The sequence below is a fragment of the Danio rerio genome, chromosome 8, assembly GCF_049306965.1.
Source record: "Danio rerio strain Tuebingen ecotype United States chromosome 8, GRCz12tu, whole genome shotgun sequence".
In the NCBI taxonomy this organism is placed as follows: Eukaryota; Metazoa; Chordata; class Actinopteri; order Cypriniformes; family Danionidae; genus Danio; species Danio rerio.
This window is the reverse complement of record NC_133183.1, coordinates 9,758,131-9,776,443: the sequence shown is the minus strand read 5'-3', so window position 1 is coordinate 9,776,443 and position 18,313 is coordinate 9,758,131. Positions and strand designations below refer to the sequence as shown.

Sequence of the window (18,313 nt, the reverse complement as noted above, 5' to 3'; positions counted from 1 at the left end):
AACAACAGTCAGATATGCATGCAAGGTCAAAAAACACTTTCATTGTCTAGTAATATGCATTTATTTTTAACTAATAATCCCAGCAACTCCCATATGATTCGTTCAGCGATTAATTTGTTCCCAAAACCCCTCCTTAGCGTGATGCTAATCTGAGCACTGAGCAGTATAGAGTCACCTTCACTACACTGGGGCATTAGGACACACACAGACCACAGATTGGGTGCCCCCTGCTGGTCTAACTAACACCACTTCCAGCAATAAACTAGCTGTGGCTATGGCTCATGCTTCTTGACAGTCAAGATGATTTACGGCTAGTCGTATCAGAAATCCGACCACAGATTAGCATGTTGTCCTCGCAGAAAACGGCTCAGCCATCACACTTAACCAGGTAAGGTATTTATGCTTCAATGTAATTGATTCTACACACTTTAAATGCAGCAAGTAATATGTGAATGATGTTTGCGCATGCATTATAATTTTAGCTCGAGGGAGGGGTGCCTGGGGGGGGGGGGGGGGGTGGGGGCGCGATGAAATTGAACAAACTTGGGGGGTGTGTGTCCTAAAAGTTTGAAAAACCCCTAATCTAGAGTAGGAAATTGACAAAATATGGCTCATTGCACTTACAGGCCAGAATTAAGTCTCACAGCTTTATCAGCCTTATGACATAACACCTTATTAGGCACTGTGTTGCATGTCGGTCAGGGAGTCACTTCCTGTCTAAGTGTGCAGTTCTTGGCTAAAATAAGCTGTAATGAGGAGCCTACAGACTGTAATGTGGCAGCGGCGTGTGGGAGGTGATCTGGGAACAGGGTTTTTATACCTGCGTTTGCTCTTCTCTGCTCTGGATGGCGGGTTCTAGACTCTGGATGGACACACACTGGCGCTCGTGGCTGTAGCTCCAGATCCAGTGATGAGGCTGAGCGTGTCGTGCGCAATCCATTTTCCGCGTGCATCTGACACACAAAAACACACGAGATGAGATAAGAGGCTGCTGAAATTTGCAGAGATTTTGAGATATCTTATAAAAGTAAACGTTTCAACATTAGGGCATGCAAACAAAGTGTAAGATTTTGAAAAAAAGGTGGATGGTGATTTAGGATGTCAAACTCAAACACTTTTAAAATACCATGGAATTAGTCCATTGCATGAGCAAGCAAGAAACTTAAAAACTCCAGGAGAAGAGGATGATTATTGGTGACTAAATTAAATATTGGCCGGTTTATAAACATAAACGTATTGCTAACGCTTTAGAGCAGGGGTCACCAATCTCGTTCCTGGAGGTCCAGTGTCCTGCAGAGTTTAGCTTCAACTTGCCTCAAAACACCTGCCTGGGTGTTTCAAGTATACCTAGTAAGACATTGATTAGCTTGCTCAGGTGTGTTTGATTAGGGTTGGAGCTAAAATCTGCAGAACACCGGACCTCCAGGAACACGTTTGGTGCTCCCTGCTTTAGAATAATAATCCATTAATAAATTTATTTACTAACTCTAACTAAGTATGAATAATCTTATAAAACATTTATTAATCATAGTCAAAATTTAGTAATGCACTATTTTAATCCAAAGTTGTGCTTGCTGCCATTAGTTAATGCACTGTGAGCAGGGCCGGCGCGTCCATTGAGGCGTCCTAGGCGGCCGCCTAGGGCGGCAGTATAGAGAGGGCGGCGTCCGCGATACCTCCCTTACCACCCGCATCCTCAGTTATGTCCGCGACACCTCCCTCACGACCCGCGTCCTCAGATATATTCGCGCATAGATGACAGAATAGAGGGCGGCGTGAGTGACACCTCCATCAGCACCCGCGTGTCCTCAGTTATATCCGCGCATAGGGCGGCAGAAAAGAGGTCCGCGACACCTCACTTCATTTTCATAACCAGTCACTTTCGTTTTCACATTGGGGTTGAGGGCTCCGGCCCTGACTGTGAGTTAACATGAACTTTATTTACTTTAACGTTATTAAACTTAAAAAAAATTTCTTTACTAATATTAAAAAAAGATGAATGATTACCAAAATAAATGTATTACTAACTGTTTCTTCATGTTATTAAATACCATTATTTTAAATAGTTACCAACGTAATATATTATAAACAGGGCTTGACATTAACTTTTCTGATCACCAGCCATTGTGGCTAGTAGTTTTCCAACATTACTAGCCACTCTGCATTTTCACTAGCCACAATTTTATTGCTGGGAAAATATATTTTATACGCATAAATATGACTTTGATATGCTAAAATTACTTGATTTAGATTTTGTGTTATCTCCACATGCCTCCTCATTCATTTTACTTTTTGTGTGTCGTGTAGCAAACGGGTCATGCTTTCATAGTATAACAATTAGTTTGTATTTCACATGACTTTTCAGAACTCAAAATAAAGGGTTTACCAAATTTATCTCTGTCCACACCAAACATTCATTCATTCATTTTCTTGTCAGCTTAGTCCCTTTATTAATCCAGGGTCGCCACAGCGGAATGAACCACCAACTTCTCCAGCAAGTTTTTACTCAGCGGATGCCCTTCCAGCCGCAACCCATCTCTGGGAAACATACACACACACACACACACACACACACACACACACACACACACACACACACACACACACACACACACACACACACACACACACACACACACACACACACACACACACACACACACACACACACACACACACACACACACACACACACACACACTACGGACAATTTAGCCTACCCAATTCACCTGTACCACATGTCTTTGGACTGTGGGGGAAACCGGAGCACCCAGAGGAAACCCATGCGAACGCAGGGTGAACATGCAAACTCCACACAGAAACGCCAAGTGAGCCGAGGTTTGAACCAGCGACCTTCTTGCTGTGAGGCGACAGCACTACTTACTGCGCCACTGCCTCCCTCACACCAAACATAAACAACTAATTATTTCTAAGCCACAATTTTTAAATGTGTCAAAACAAGCAAAATAAAGCTGTATACTATACTATACTTTTTATTTAACAAAACATGTGCACAGTAATGTCAAGTTTGATGTTAGTACGGTTTTATTTCAAGTCAGAAGTCCTTAAGAATGCATGAATTTCAAAACAGTTGCAATGTAAACAATGCTTTATTTTTATTACTCATTTGTGTTCTCATTAGTTTTTTATGATTCTTTGATGAATAAAAGCTTCAAAAGAAAAACATATTTGGGTTATTATTTTTATTATTATTTATTATTATTATTAAGTTATTAACTGTTTATTAGCACTTATAGGTATGATCTCATTTTACATCCCTAATCCTACCCAGGACCTGTTAATACCTATTAATAAGCAGCTGATTAGTTGTTTAATAAGCTCAAAGTCTAAAGAGTTAAGAGTTTGTTAATGGTTTGTTAATAGTGCCAAATCCGCTGCGTAAAACATAGGCTGGAATAGTTGGTGGTTCATTCCGCTGTAGCGACCCCTGATAAATGAGGAACAGAGGAAAATGAATTAACGATAATAGTGTGAAATTTCTATTAAAATAAAGCGACACATATTTGAAACAGAAGTGTTTTGTTACATTACTGTGACTTTTGATCCCTATTAAAAGGATATAAACAGATACTGACATAAAATTTAACAAATAGTGTAGCATCAAACCTAAAAATGATCCCTAGAAAAAAGTCCCAGTACTACACGAACATCCCACAATAGTTGAAGCGGTAGTGCAACTGCAGTAGAAGCAGAAGTCGTTGAAAAAAACAATTCTGAATCATTTCCATAGATCTTTGTATGATTAAATGAGATGTTTATGTAAAGCGAGAGGTGTGGCCTGATGGGAAGTGTGTGTTGAAAGAGCAGGCGGTAGTGTGTGTGTGCATGTGTGTGTGTAACAGCAGACAGGTGAGCTCCAGTACCTGCCCTCCAGCGAACACCAGCCGCAGTAGGGATCTCTATTTGACAGGCAGGAGTGGCAGTCTAAATGCTTCTCACACTGAGCCACATGGAGCTTCGTAACCTGAAACACACAGAGACACAAATCACAGGCCCTAAGCACTGTTCACAAATTGCAAACCGATAAAATATAACAGAATGCAACTTTTGCATACGCGAACAGTGTGATTCTGATTGGCTGCCGAGACAAAATCACCAGCAATTATTCAACAATGGAGCAATTCCAGAGTTATAGATGTGACATTTGCAGTAAAAACTCAAAACATCAACGCACATAGAAAGTATATGTTACATTTCTTTATATTTTAACAATCAACTAACCACAGAGTAATAACATCAGAAAGATATCAATCTGTAAACATTTTTTATATATTTTAAATGAGGAAAATAAACATGCGTTATGGATGCGACCAAGAAAATCTGCGAGTTTACAGTATACAGTAAACTGTGTAAAAACTCTGTGAATTAAACTGCACAACCCAAATAAAATAATACAAATCAAACAGATAAGCAGGCCCATAGCTAGCCTGGTAAAAGAAGTGGTTCTTTCTTTTTCTCAAAAAGCAGTCGTTTTTGCAGTCATTCGACTCATTTCTATATAAATATGATTTTTTTTTTGTTGTTGTTGGATTACACAGCGAAATCCTCTCGAGTAAAATTTACTCAGTTCAGAGGGTATTTGGTCACTCTTTAAATAAAGGCAAACAGGTTGGTAACAAGTTAAGCTGCTGTGGAGTTGCTTAATGATCCTTTGCTGAGATTTTGAGAGATTCAATGTTTTATATTTCAGCTGATTTCATCTAAGGATGTGACTGACGTCAGCTGTAGTTTTAGGTTTCTCTTCTGTGTTTCTGTAATAACAGCAGGTGTTCATCATCAGTGCTCAATCATCACCGAACTAATCCTTTCATTGCCTCATTAACATGAATAACTAGTACTCAGTTTAGAGAGGGACCAAATACTATCGAAACTGAGTACATTTTACTTAGAGGATCACACTTTTTGATGTACCAAAAACATTTTCTAAACACTTAGAATAAAGAAATATGAAAAAATAGGCTAATTATATTTAAAATACTAATTAATTTCAACATATATAACTAGGGGGGAAATAGGATTCTGTTAAAGTTTTAAAGTAAAAACTGTGACTTTTGTCAGTTATTAGACAAATAACAAACTGGCCAGCACATTCAACTTTCCCCAGTCAGAATTTGTGCATTATGATAAAAAATTATGTTAATAATAATAATGATGATGATAAAGATAATAATGATAATAACGTAGAGCTTCACAATTTTCAAGCCTCTCTTGCAAAAAAGTACATTTGATAATTCATAGATAACAAGAATAGCCAGATAATTATTATAAGTGACAATAATATGGGCGGCCTTTGGTGCTTCACAATACAACACAACACAACTTTATTATTCTCTCAAGAGTAAGGTCCAAGATTTAGAATAAATTTTACTTGTAAAATGTTCTTTATTTAACACCAATACAGTGAAAGTTGACTTCACTTGCATGTCTTACTTTATGTCTTAAAGCCTTTTTCGATGGGTTATTTTGATAATTTATGATGGCATAATGCTGTGTTCACACCAGACGCGGAACGCGAGGATAAATCGCGCTATTCGCGCGTAAATAGCCGCGTGAACATTTGAGTATACTCGCTTCATTCGCGCGTCAAACCCCGCTTCATTCCCGTGTCAAATTCACTTCAGAACAGACGCGGATTCGCGTGATGGGCAGGGCTGTCTGCCCGAAGACTCTAGCTTCATAGCTAAATGGCTAACATGGATTTTATGAAGAAAATAACAGTGTTTATGTGCTTTATGAAGACTGAAAAACAGCGTCGATACGTTTAGGGTCGTGTCTGACTCCACTACATCCTTTCAGAGGTGCATCCAGCTCTGTGAGCTCATAAACTCCTCCAGAAACTTAACCTGGATGACGGAGGCTTTCAGCGGTGCTTCTGACTGAGCCAAGCCAAGTATGATGAACTGTTGTCGGTGAAGGCTGAAGGATTTCCCTCGGAACACCAACAACAGGTTCTATGTCACAATCACGCCCCCTCAAGAGCAAGCTTCTGATTGGTTAACACGGCGCGAATGTATTCTGAAGTTCAGATTTTCGAACTCGAGAGAACGCTCGTTAAGCACGTCAAACGCGCAAAACGCCCAATTCGCCTCGCGCCATTCGCGCAATTTGCGTATTGCGCCGCAGGATGTCTATTTGTGCGTTTGCATTGACTTAACATGAAAATCACTTGCGCTTGACGCGCGTTCCGCGTCTGGTGTGAACGCAGCATAACAGTCAAAATAGGACAAATGAGCAAATGTATTTGGCCAAAGGAGAAATGGTTGTGCCCAACTGAGCCTGGTTTTTCTCTCAAGTTTTTTTTCTCCTTCACTTTTATCAATTGGTGAAGAATAATTGTAAATACAGATAATATAGATAATATACCATATATATTTTTTACTTCACTTTCATCAATTGGTTAAGTTTATTCCTCGCCACTGTCACCACTGGCTTGCTTGGTTTTGGGAAAAAATTGATTTATTTTATATTATTATACATTTTTGCATTTATGAGGGAAACACTGGGTTATGGATGTGACATCTCTCTATTATGGATGTGACAGATAAGACTTGGTAAAAAACTTTGAAAGGCCTGCGCTTTATTGGTTGACGTTTGCTCAATGCAAAAAACAAAACGAAACCAGACTTTCATCTGAAGAAATCTGTCATTCGAAGGATGTTTGTTAAAGCAAACGTGTAATCTCCCCTTTGAGAGTGTGAATGTAACAGATGCTGTTTGTTTCACTTGACGCCAGATAAAAGGAAGCAGTTTGTCTCCAGTACCTTTCTTTCAGTCAATACGAAGACGTTCTGTTTGGTGGCGTCCAGCAGTAGATCAGCGTTAATGGGACTCTCTGGATCCACCTCCACTGTGTCGTATTTTGTCCCAGTACCATTTGCATGCAGGAATACCTACATTCGAAATAAAAGCACATTAAATCAGAATATGTTCAGATGCAAAAAGTCCTGCCTGAAAGTCTCAGGGGATTGGAACAACATAGGGTGAGTAATAACAACTGAATTCTGATTTTGGGTGAACTATCCCTTTATCGCAATCAATTTAATCAGTACTGGGCATGAGATTCTGATGGTATGAAGGATACTTAGATAGAAATATCATGGTATTGTGATTACTGCTCTAAAACATGTTATTTTTAAATGTTTGGGTTAAAAACAACCCCTCCCCATCATTATGTATTTTATTTTAAGAAACATTTATGATTTTTCGGAACAGTAAATGTGTCAGGTTAAATAATTGAAATGAATCATTGACTTTTGCTGTCTTCATTAGTTTTAAAAACAAAGATTTCTTTATCTTGAAAAGGCATCTTTGGATATCTTTTATTTCTCTGGATATAAATTAAGACACCACACTGGTCCATAGTTGATCTATAGGATGATAAAGGTGCAGTATGCAAGTTTGACACCCAGTGGTTGAACTAGGTATTTCACTCCTGGTTCAAAACACATGCAAGCACAGGTTGCCAGATTGATGACATACACAGGAGTGTGCCTGACTATTGGGCCTAAAGGCTGACTTAAATTGTGTTCTAAATAAAAGCAATGGCACGCGATAGAAGGAAAATTTTACATAATAAATGGAGTTTTTTGTTCAAACCAACACCTCAAATTTATATTATAGAAATGTTTTCTATTTCTTGCAGCTGAACAACAGAAAACTGACAATGATCACCTCAGGTACACCTCATGTGCTTTATTCAGTGTTAAATGCTATTAATGTGAGTTTGAATGCCATTTCACGTGACATGTATTCCCATTCTACTGAAAGCAGCAGTAAAAATAAAATAAACCGTTTAAAATTGAACTTCAGGACTGTGACTCAGTGCAAACCAACACATATCAGTGATTCAGCATCTACATTTAATCATGTTAAAGAGGTTTAATATGTATTAGTTAGATAATAAACCTGACCATTTCGATGGGGTGCAGTGAGTGCACTATTCTGTGCTTCTGAATGGCAATATTTAAATTTCTGACGTCTTTTGTCTGGTGCAAACAGCCAAATTACTTATCACTGTGTATCTTGTCACATAGTGTGTTGTTAGGAAACAGGTTTGCAAAACAACCTGCTCACCTAATGTTTACGTTCATAATATGTATATTATTTGCTAATTAACAACCACCTCACGTGGAACTCTGAATCTGCGTCTCATTTCAGAGTCTGCTACTGTCCCCCGGAGGTTGCATTTCGGTCACAGTTTGAGAGCCTTCCTCACTAAATGAATCAAATACACCGTTTTCCACAAAGGCAACCCGTGGTGCTGAAACATAATTGGCTAAACTAGCATTGGTCGGGTTAAAAGAACCAAAACAAAGACAGACGTTCCAGCACATAACGCACATTTTCAAAGCAGAATATCTGACTTCAGCATTGTTTTTCAGATAAATGTTCACTTAGCATGTTTCTTAAATGTCTGCAAACATATTATGGTATTTTTATGCTTTAGAAGACTCAAAAACTTACATTCAGCACAATCAATGTGAAAGCGATTTTGTTTTTCAAAGGTATTCTGAATTGTAGGTTGACCAATAGCTTTTAATTTGGATGGTCTTTTTCTGATGTAGATACTGTTTCCCTAAAAAACTAAATAAAATAGTCGTAAACAACACTTAAAAAAAAATAAACACTTACTATCACTCTAGCCATGGGACGATAACAGTTCTTAAGGTATACCGCGGTTTAAAAGAAGTCAAAAGGTGCGTCACAAATCGCATACTTATGCACTATTTTACGCCATTTTGTAGTATAAATAGTGTGAGTAGTGCAATCAAACTGAAAACTCTGAAAATAATAAGTGCACTTTAATTACCCGGATGGTGCACTCCTTCAGCTGGTAAAATGAAGTATGGAAGTATCGACCGTCGCTGCTCATGTAGTGGAAGGGGCGGAGCTTTCAGGTGCACATGTTGCATAACTAGATTTATTTTGGATTTGTAAAAGCAAAATTCTCAGAGAGTGATTATAGCGCCACCCAGTGGTGAATGCAGTTATACTCATGGCAGGAATTATTTGGTACTTTGGTCATTTATTTAACTAATTTGGCAACCGGCAAACGTCACCAGGAAAACAGTTTGAATTTCAACATATTAAAAAACCTTTAGTGTTCCATTTGGGTTGACACTACATGCATATACTATGCTGTTGAGTGTGTAAGTGCACAAGTACATAGTGCAAGAGTGCATAGTGTGCCATTTGGGATGCAGCTGTTGTTTTAAAACCGCCAAAATTGTCTGTAATATTGTTCCTAAGGTATGAGTAAGATTTCTTTATTTTACTTTTTTTTCAGTACAACAGTACCTCCAGCAGAGAAAGATATCCAAAGATTCATTCATTCATTTATTTTCTTGTCCCTTTATTAATCTGGGGTCGCCACAGCGGAATGAACCGCCAACTTATCCAGCAAGTTTTTACGCAGCGGATGCCCTTCCAGCCGCAACCCATCTCTGGGAAACATCCACACATACACACACACACTCATACACTACGGACAATTTACCCTACCCAATTCCCCTGTACCGCATGTCTTTGGACTGTGGGGGAAACCGGAGTACCCGGAGGAAACCCACACGAATGCAGGGAGAAGATGCAAACTCCACACAGAAACATCAACTGAGCCGAGGATCGAACCAGCGACCTTCTTGCTGTAGGGCGAACGTGCTACCCACTGCGTCGCCGATATCCAAAGATGCCGTCTTAAATTGTTAAGAAATCTGTTTTTGAAACTAATGAAGACAGCAGAAGTCAATGATTAATTTTCATTATTTAAAGTAGTCTGACGTGTTTACTGTTTCAAAATATTTTTAAATCTTTAAAAAATAAAATATATTGTGTTTAAAGGGATGTTTTTAGTCAAACATTTAAAAATAACTTATTTTAGAGCAGTAATCACAATACCGTGATACTGTGAAACTATGATATTTTTGTCCATGGTTATCATACAGTCAGAACCTTATACCCATGCCTTTACATTACAAACCATTGTAAATCGGTTATCATCTCATGCCTAGAGTGTAGCACAAACACTGCAGGGTGAATTAAGTGCTGTGGTTCATTCGGAAGTATGAACAAAAGCTTGAATTGCTAATCAAAGCGTATGCATAAACTTGCATTAAAAAAAGAGGCACAGAAAGCTCAGGCGAGTTGCATTCTCAGCAGGCCGGTGTGTTTTCCAGCATCTCGCATGCAGGAGAAGTGATACCGTGGGCTGTCTGTGATAAGTTCAGCCTGAGGAAAAATTTGGGCGGTAAACAAGCTGCTGTTTCAGAGTTTGGCCATTAATATTTCATCCAGCACCGGAGGGGATTGAGGGATGAAAAACTCCAAGCGCGGCTGCAGCCACCCCTATCAGCCGACCCAGAGCGCGCCGCATGTGACCCAATCCCCTGAGAACGCTTCTCCCCACGGCACTTACAATACGCATTCAGAACAAGTCCTCTCATGCTGATGAGAGAACAAACAAACACACACACACATACATCACACACAGTTACAGTCAGACAATCACACAGTCACACACATACGTACACACAAACACAGTCAGATATACGCACAGTCACATACAGACCGACCGACAGACAGACAAACAGGCAGACAGACATATGTGCACACACACACACACACAGACACACACACACACACACACACACACACACACACAGACACACAGACACACAGACACACAGACACACAGACACACAGACACACAGACACACAGACACACAGACACACAGACACACAGACACACAGACACACAGACACACGCTTACAGACAAACACACACACACACACACAGAGACAAATACAAGCAGACACAAACATTCACACACAGTCGCATACAGTACACACAGACAGAGACATACACACACACACACACACACCTCCACATCACACTTCCAGGCCAGACTGGGCCAGCCACACATGAATACCAGAAATTCCCAAATAAAAAGCGGACAAAACCGATAGATCATGAGAGATTGTGGCCCCAAAACAGATTAGCAGAAAACTGAGGATGTTTCTGGAGCTGAATAAATGTTGTTGATTGACTTTAAAGAAACAGGTCATCCAAAACAGATCCATTCAATCGTATTGCACTTTATTCCATCATCTTAAAGGGAGAGTTACCCAGAAAGGGAAGAAAAGAAAGCCAACAAACACAATCGGTCAACATTTATTCATCTTATACTTGTACCAAATCGGTCTGAGTTTGTCTGTTGAACACAAAAGAAGTTACTTTTAAAGAAACCAGTAGCCATTGGCTGTTTTTCTTTCCTATTATCCTACTATAGATGGAAATGGCTAGCGGTTTCCAACTAAAAGAAAATCATAACGCTTAAGTTTTGCTACGGTTACGCTTTCGTCCACACTACCCCGGAGTTTTTGAGCCCCGAAAACGGACTGTTTAGAAACGTTGAGGAGGTTGTTTTCATTTTAATGCTGCTCCGTGTCAGTGTGGATGGGGGAAAACGGAGACGTGATTGGGGTTTTTCTCAATATTAAGTGCACAAAGTTCAGTCTTGCATCCTTTCTTTATAAGTTCAGACGTCGCAAGTATGATGTGGAAAACAAACTCCCGAGAAGGCGAGAACTCGGGTAAATCTTCAAAGGCAACAGTGTACTTTATAATGTCATTCACATCACCCTGGCTATCTTAACAATAAGAAAAATAATATAAGCAACTGCCTATTTACATTTTGATATTAACTTAACAGACACCAAAAATGCTGAGGCATTGTGTACCTACATATTTATATGACCGTCATCTTCACTGTATGTATATTTATAACAAAACGGAGCCTATAACACATAGATTCAAAAGACGGAAGAGTTGTTAGATAGAGACCAGATGAATTAAATATTACGTCTAAAATATTTATATATTAACAATTATAGTGAGATGAAATTCAGCTGGTTATCCTTGATGAACTGTCCATCGTGCGCTGATCTCACCTGGGGAGGTGTGCGTGTGCTTAAAGCAACCGCTGACTGCCCGGAGCTCAGACCTCTGCATATGCTGTAGCGCATGTCAGAGTGTGCATTTTGAGCGGTGTAGTGTGGATGGAGCTGTTCAGAAATGCTAGGTGAAATGCAAATATTGACAAGGATCATTTTCATTCTAAAACACTGTTTTAAAACTAAAACGCATTAGTGTAAACGGGACCTAAGTCAAAGGATAGTGAGTGAGTTTAAAAAATGATAAAAAAGGCACTTTAAATGTATACTAATTAATGCTAATTAATTACCACCATGTAAACAGTGATTTTTGATTAATTTAATCCGATTATGGTCATAATCAAGGACATGTGGAGTATACCGATTGTAGTCGTATTTTATAAATGCAGTGAAGACATGTAAACACCTTAATCGAACTATTACCTAGCACACACACGCACGCACACGCACACACACACACACACACACACACACACACAGACACATAGACACATGCTTACAGACAAACACATACACACACAGACAAATACAAGCAGACACACACATTCACACACAATCAAACCGTGTATTGTATTGCCCTCACCCCACCCCACCCCACCCCTAAACCCAATCATCACAGGAGACTGTGTGCAGCCTTACTCTCTGATTAAACTCATCCTGTGGGATTTATAAACATTTTGAGAAATGAAGACGTTACCAATGTCCTCATATTTAACCTCCTTTTCATCATACCCATGTCATACCCATATCATTCTACAGATTTGTGTCCTGATATGTCACAAAAACACGTACACACACACACACACACAAACACACACACACACACACACACACACACACACACACGGGGGGCATGTCCAAATGAAAGTGAAAGTGCCAAACTATAGTTAAAGTTGACAAATTAATAATGAAACACCCGAAATTACATGAAACTCCGGAGGAAATGCGGATAGCGCGGTAACGCAATGACGTTAATCGAATTATGTGCTATAACATGTAAAACGGGACCATGAAAGAAACATTCAAAAAGCAACTCATGTAAACAGCTTAATCTTATTGTTCTCTTACATTACTCTCTCATTACATTCTCTTATTACAATTCTATTGTGATGTTTTGAATGACAAAAGTAAAGGAAAGGAAAACGGAAACAAAACGGAAAACGAAACGATTCTCTTAATTAGATTAAGGCAAATAATTTGATTACTGATGTCCATGTAAACGTAGTGAATGTGAGGTGTTTACCAGCAAATATTAACTTTTCCAGAAAAGTTTGCAAGTTTTCTCCTGAGACGAACTTTAAATGAACTTTGTTTTAGCCTGATTTGGCTAGCAGTACCATCACAGCAGTTCATTCATGTGCACATCACTTGAATAAATCAGGGCCTTGAATCTGAGCTTCAATGGCATAGCAGAGCTTCCAGGAGGGATTTATTTTCTTCAATGCAAAATGACTCAATCTTTGCATTATACAGGCACCGTTGCTTTTGGGAGCTTATCGCACAGAAAAGATTAGCATAAAGTTTCAGCACAATTTCGTTTTTTGTTCTTTTGAATGACGAGTTTTGACTGTACTGTTCCTTTAAATCCTACCATGCAAAAAGGAGTCGATAATCATGTATTTCTTTTCACCTCGCATGACTCATGAATTAATTCTACCCTACTCCTCCTTAAAGATAACAAGAGATTCAAACCCTCCTGCACTCTCTTGTCCATGTGCCTTAAATAGCAGCTAAATTGTGACATATGATGTTTTTAGGCTTTGAAAGGTGTCACTGTCTCAATTCCAGTAGCCTTGAACCACTAGATACGATACAAGAATATCCAAATTGTGATGTATTTGTTCCAAAAACGATAAGCTAATGCAACTCCGGGAGCAAGGACAGGCTATTATACCTTCCTCAAACGTTGTGTGCTGATAAACAATGTAACCCCACACAAGCTGAACTCCAACTGAACCACCCAATTTTAATAACACAATATTACCATGCCATGGGGTGGCTTGCTCATTACTGGCAACTTAGCGCTTAATGACAGATTATGATTACTCCATGTGTTTGCTTTTCAATAAAGAAGTCTTTAATGATGGTAAACAGACTTTTAAATTCAGTTGTTCACGCTGCTTTTCCCCATTATGCTTCGGTGATGAATGGTGGGTGTTTAATGGTTAAGGATTTGTGCTGCTTACACAGAAATTGCAGGTTTGGTTGCACTAAAGTGTGATCTGGGATGAAAAATAGCTTGGCTGGTAATAGGTAACAGTGAGTCATACCTTGTGCAGCCTTCCGCTTTTGTCTCCTAGCAGGACTATGGTGTGGCCGACCTCGGTTGCCGTGGTGACAGCGGTGATGGGAGGAGTCCAGGTGAACGCGGGAGTGGCATGGAGAGGAATGGCGCTGGCGATTGGGCTGGGTGTGTGTTCGCCTCCACATGGGTACTCGGTCAGAGAGTCCTGCATGACAACACAAACAGATCATCACAAATACATCCTTTATTTTTAAAACAGAGAGAAAACATGTTCATTTTGCTAGTTAAAACAGGGAGTAAACCTGTTGTAGCTTGAAATTGTTCATTTGACAGTAACTTGATTACAAGTTATAAATTTATTAAGCAAATTTTTATAGTTATGCACATACACTCGCTGGCCACTTTATTAGGTACACCTGTCCAACTGCTTGTTAACACAAATTTCTAATCAGCCAATCACATGGCAGCAACTCAATGCATTTAAGCATGTAGACATGGTCAAGACGATCTGCTGCAGTTCAAATCAAGCATCAGAATGGGGAAGAAAGAAAATTTAAGTGACTTTGAATGTGGTTGTTGGTTCCAGACAGTAACTCTAATAAGCACTCGTTACAACCAAGTGGTGCTCGCTGCAGAGCCATTTGAGGAGAGGTGAGCTCCAGAGAGGGGGAGCTTAAGTTTGAGCTCCACCTTTTTTGCACTTCTTCTACGAGTGATGTCACTGGGGGTAGGGTTAGGGGTGGGGTTGGTGTTCGCATTAAAACAGCTTACAGGAGGAGGAGCGACAGCTCATGCTCCCCCTCTCTGGAGCTCACCTCTCCTCAAATGGCTCTGCAGCAAGCACCCTCTCGTTACAACCGAGGTATGCAGAAGAGCCTCTCTGAATGTACAACACGTCCAACCTTAAGGCGGATGGGCTACAGCAGCAGAAGAACACATTCAGATGGTAGAGTCAGAATTTGGCATCAACAACATATAAGCATGGATCCATCCTGCCTTGTATTAACACTACAGGCTGCTGATGTAAGGGTGTGTGGCATATTTTCTTGTCACACTTTGGGCCCATTAGTACTAATTGAGCATTGTGCCATTGCCACAGCCTACCTGAGTATTGTTGCTGACCATGTCCATCCCTTTATGGAAACAGTGTACTCAACTTCTGATGGATACTTCCAGCAGGACAACGCGCCATGTCAAAGCCCGAATCATCTCAGACTGGTTTTTTGAACATGACAATGAGTTTGCTGTACTCAAATGGCCTCCACAGTCACCAGATCACAATTCAATAGAGCACCTTTGGGATGTGATGGAACGGGAGAAATCCACAGCAACTGCGTGATGCTGTCATGTCAGTATGGACTAAAATCAATGAGAAATATTACCAGTACCTTTTTGAATCTATGCCATGAAGGATTAAGGCAGCTCTGAAGGCATAAGATACTATTAAGGCGTACCTAACAAAGTGGCCGGTGAGTCTAATTAGTGTGACAGTTCACCCAAAATATTTAATTACCTTATCATTAATTTTCCATCATGTGGAGAAGATTTAATCTGCATTTGGAAATTTCTTCCTTCTGTTAAACACAAAAGAAGATATTTTGAGTCAATGGGTTTCAGCTGCCAGCATTTTGTAAAATATATTTTTTTTGTGTTTAACAGATGAAAGTAACTTCTAAAGAGAGAATTAATCTCATATAAATCAAATAATAGTAAAATAAAACTCAAAATAGGTTTTGAACAAGTGAAGGGTAAGTAAATAGTGTCAGAATTTCCTTTTTTGGGTGAACTATCACTTTAAGAATATTAAGGCCACAAGTTTACTCACATTTTCTAAAAGTTAAAACCAGCTAATCACTTTGAAGCAATGGGTTTACTCACTTTTTTATGTAAAATGAACTAATCACTTTTCACATAGTTCGAAAAGTTCTGACAGGAATATTTGGGAATTCCACAGTTATTCCCTGTCTCTTGTCACATTTAAATCCAGCTGCAACCTCACAAGTTAAAGTTAAGATTTAACAGTGGTGCATGAAAACACTTTCAGTCCAGTTTTAGTACGGTTCTCTGTTTGCATTAGTGGAGAAATGCAGACTGTAACTGTCTTGAAAACCCATTCAGTTCTGGAATATTTATACATAGCAGTTCTGAAAAGATGCCATTCTCAATTCCCAACATATAAACTGATTATATGCTTCAGCTGACAACTTTATTCAGTGCACAGAGGACTCAATTTCAGCCTACCTTTATTGATGATGACAGTAGTGAGTGTTATTACAGCACATTAAAAGCACACCTCCACTCAAAATTGTGAACGCTTTGAAAAAAAATTGCAAACTAATATACTATTTTAATTTAATGAACAGTGAAGTGATGGAAAAGCTGCCAGCAAGTGGCCGTCATACACTACTTCTTCGATAATTGTAAACTGCATCAGTGGATGCACCTCATTAAGGGCAGCTATTATGCAAAAAAAATAGTTTTATTAGGGTTTAAACGCAGTTATGTGGCAGCAATGTGTAAATATTACCAGCTTCTAATAGTAAAAATGTATACATTTAATTTTTTTATAATCACACTTCATAAAAGCAGTCTGCAAGAACACTTTGATTGACATTGGCTGCGTCCGAAACCGCATACTTCCATACTATAAAGTACACTAAAATCAGTATGCGAGCCGAGTAGTATGTCCGAATTCATAGAATTCGAAAATCAGTATGCGAGAAGTACCCGGATGACTTACTACTTCCGGCGAGATTCTAGAATGCGCATCCCATGCATGCTGTGCTATCCCATGATGCCCCGCGAGCAAATTCATGAATGGGAGTAAAGCGACGCAATTGACGCAGGTAGGTCCCATGACAATGACAAAATGGTGGATGTAGTACGTCCAAATTCCATTCATACTTTTCACATTCATACTGTATAGAACATACTTTTCTAACGGCCGAGTAGTACGTTTAAATTCAAATGCAGTATCTACCGAGTAGTAGGCGGTTTCGGACGCAGCCCTACTGTCTTTGCACTAGTCAGAGAAGGAACGCCCCATCCATAAGTGATGATCTCTCCCTCATTAGATTAGGGCAATAGTCTTGTTTTTGAATCTGCCAATAGGCTGACACATATTATGCTCCGCCCTCTTTTGAAAAAGAGCACAATCTCATTTGAATTTAAAGCGACAGTCACATTAATGGCACCATTAGGATCAAAATAGGGTTGGGTCATAAGATGATGCCATGGACATCACAATGCTGAGCCGGCATTGCGATCCTCCACCCCGCACCCCGTTTTAGCAGCAACCCGCACGCGGATAATACACACTGCCCTCATACCCTCATACATCCTAGTTTTAAAATGCCATTTTAGAACAAAAATGATTTACGTCCACACTGGTGTTACATCTAGCATTTTTGAAAAGCCCTCCGTCCACACTGAAAACGCACATAACATAACCACACACATACACATACACACAAACACATAGTCTGTCATGCACTAAAGCTCATGATTGCGTCTGCACTCCAGCAGTCAGCAGGTGCTTAGAGCACAAAATCCCAGTGAGCAGTGCACGTCAAGGACGTACTGCTGGATCGCATCTCATTATAGTTGTTAAACGTGATATTTAATTAATCTCGTCTCTATCTAACGACTCTTCGGTCTTTTGAATCTATCAGGTAAACGTGTCACAGCATAAGTGAACTGCTTCAATCTTTCGCTTTCACGGTTGTACTTAATAATTTTAGTGAAAACCTCAGATACTGTTGGCTGTGCACCTTTTTTTACCAGTCGTAAGTTTGTCGACACAGATCACTCTGCCTATTCATGCCAAAATCCTTCGGAGAAAAGTGATTGACAGGTTGAAATTTGTTATGGTTTGGTTATGGGTAAAACAAAGACCATGCGTGTCAGGTAAACGGTAGGCTACAAATAATTAATTTGTTATGAATTAATGAATTATTCATAAATAATTAATTCACCGCTGCCTATGACAACGATGCCATCGTCCGTCGCAATGTTTCACATTAGACATCGTACAATGCCAAATTGGTCGACATCGCCCATCCCTAATTTAAATCCTAAAAGGGACAGTTTCAAAGAGTT

The 18,313-nt window shown here is 39.5% G+C and overlaps 1 protein-coding gene across 4 annotated transcripts in view; it reads right to left on the bottom strand.

The window, feature by feature from the left end:
* plxnb3 (plexin B3) overlaps window positions 1–18,313 on the bottom strand; it is a 188,165-nt gene that overhangs the window by 60,486 nt on the left and 109,366 nt on the right. For all 4 annotated transcript variants that reach the window (XM_009303770.5, XM_068223098.2, XM_689822.11 and 1 more), the window contains exons 3-6: window positions 14,241–14,420; window positions 6,783–6,911; window positions 3,885–3,985; window positions 821–953 (exon numbers count right to left, since the gene is read on the bottom strand). In XM_009303770.5, coding sequence (XP_009302045.1) covers window positions 821–953; window positions 3,885–3,985; window positions 6,783–6,911; window positions 14,241–14,420 — 543 coding nt within the window. The remainder of the gene's footprint in view (window positions 1–820; window positions 954–3,884; window positions 3,986–6,782; window positions 6,912–14,240; window positions 14,421–18,313) is intronic.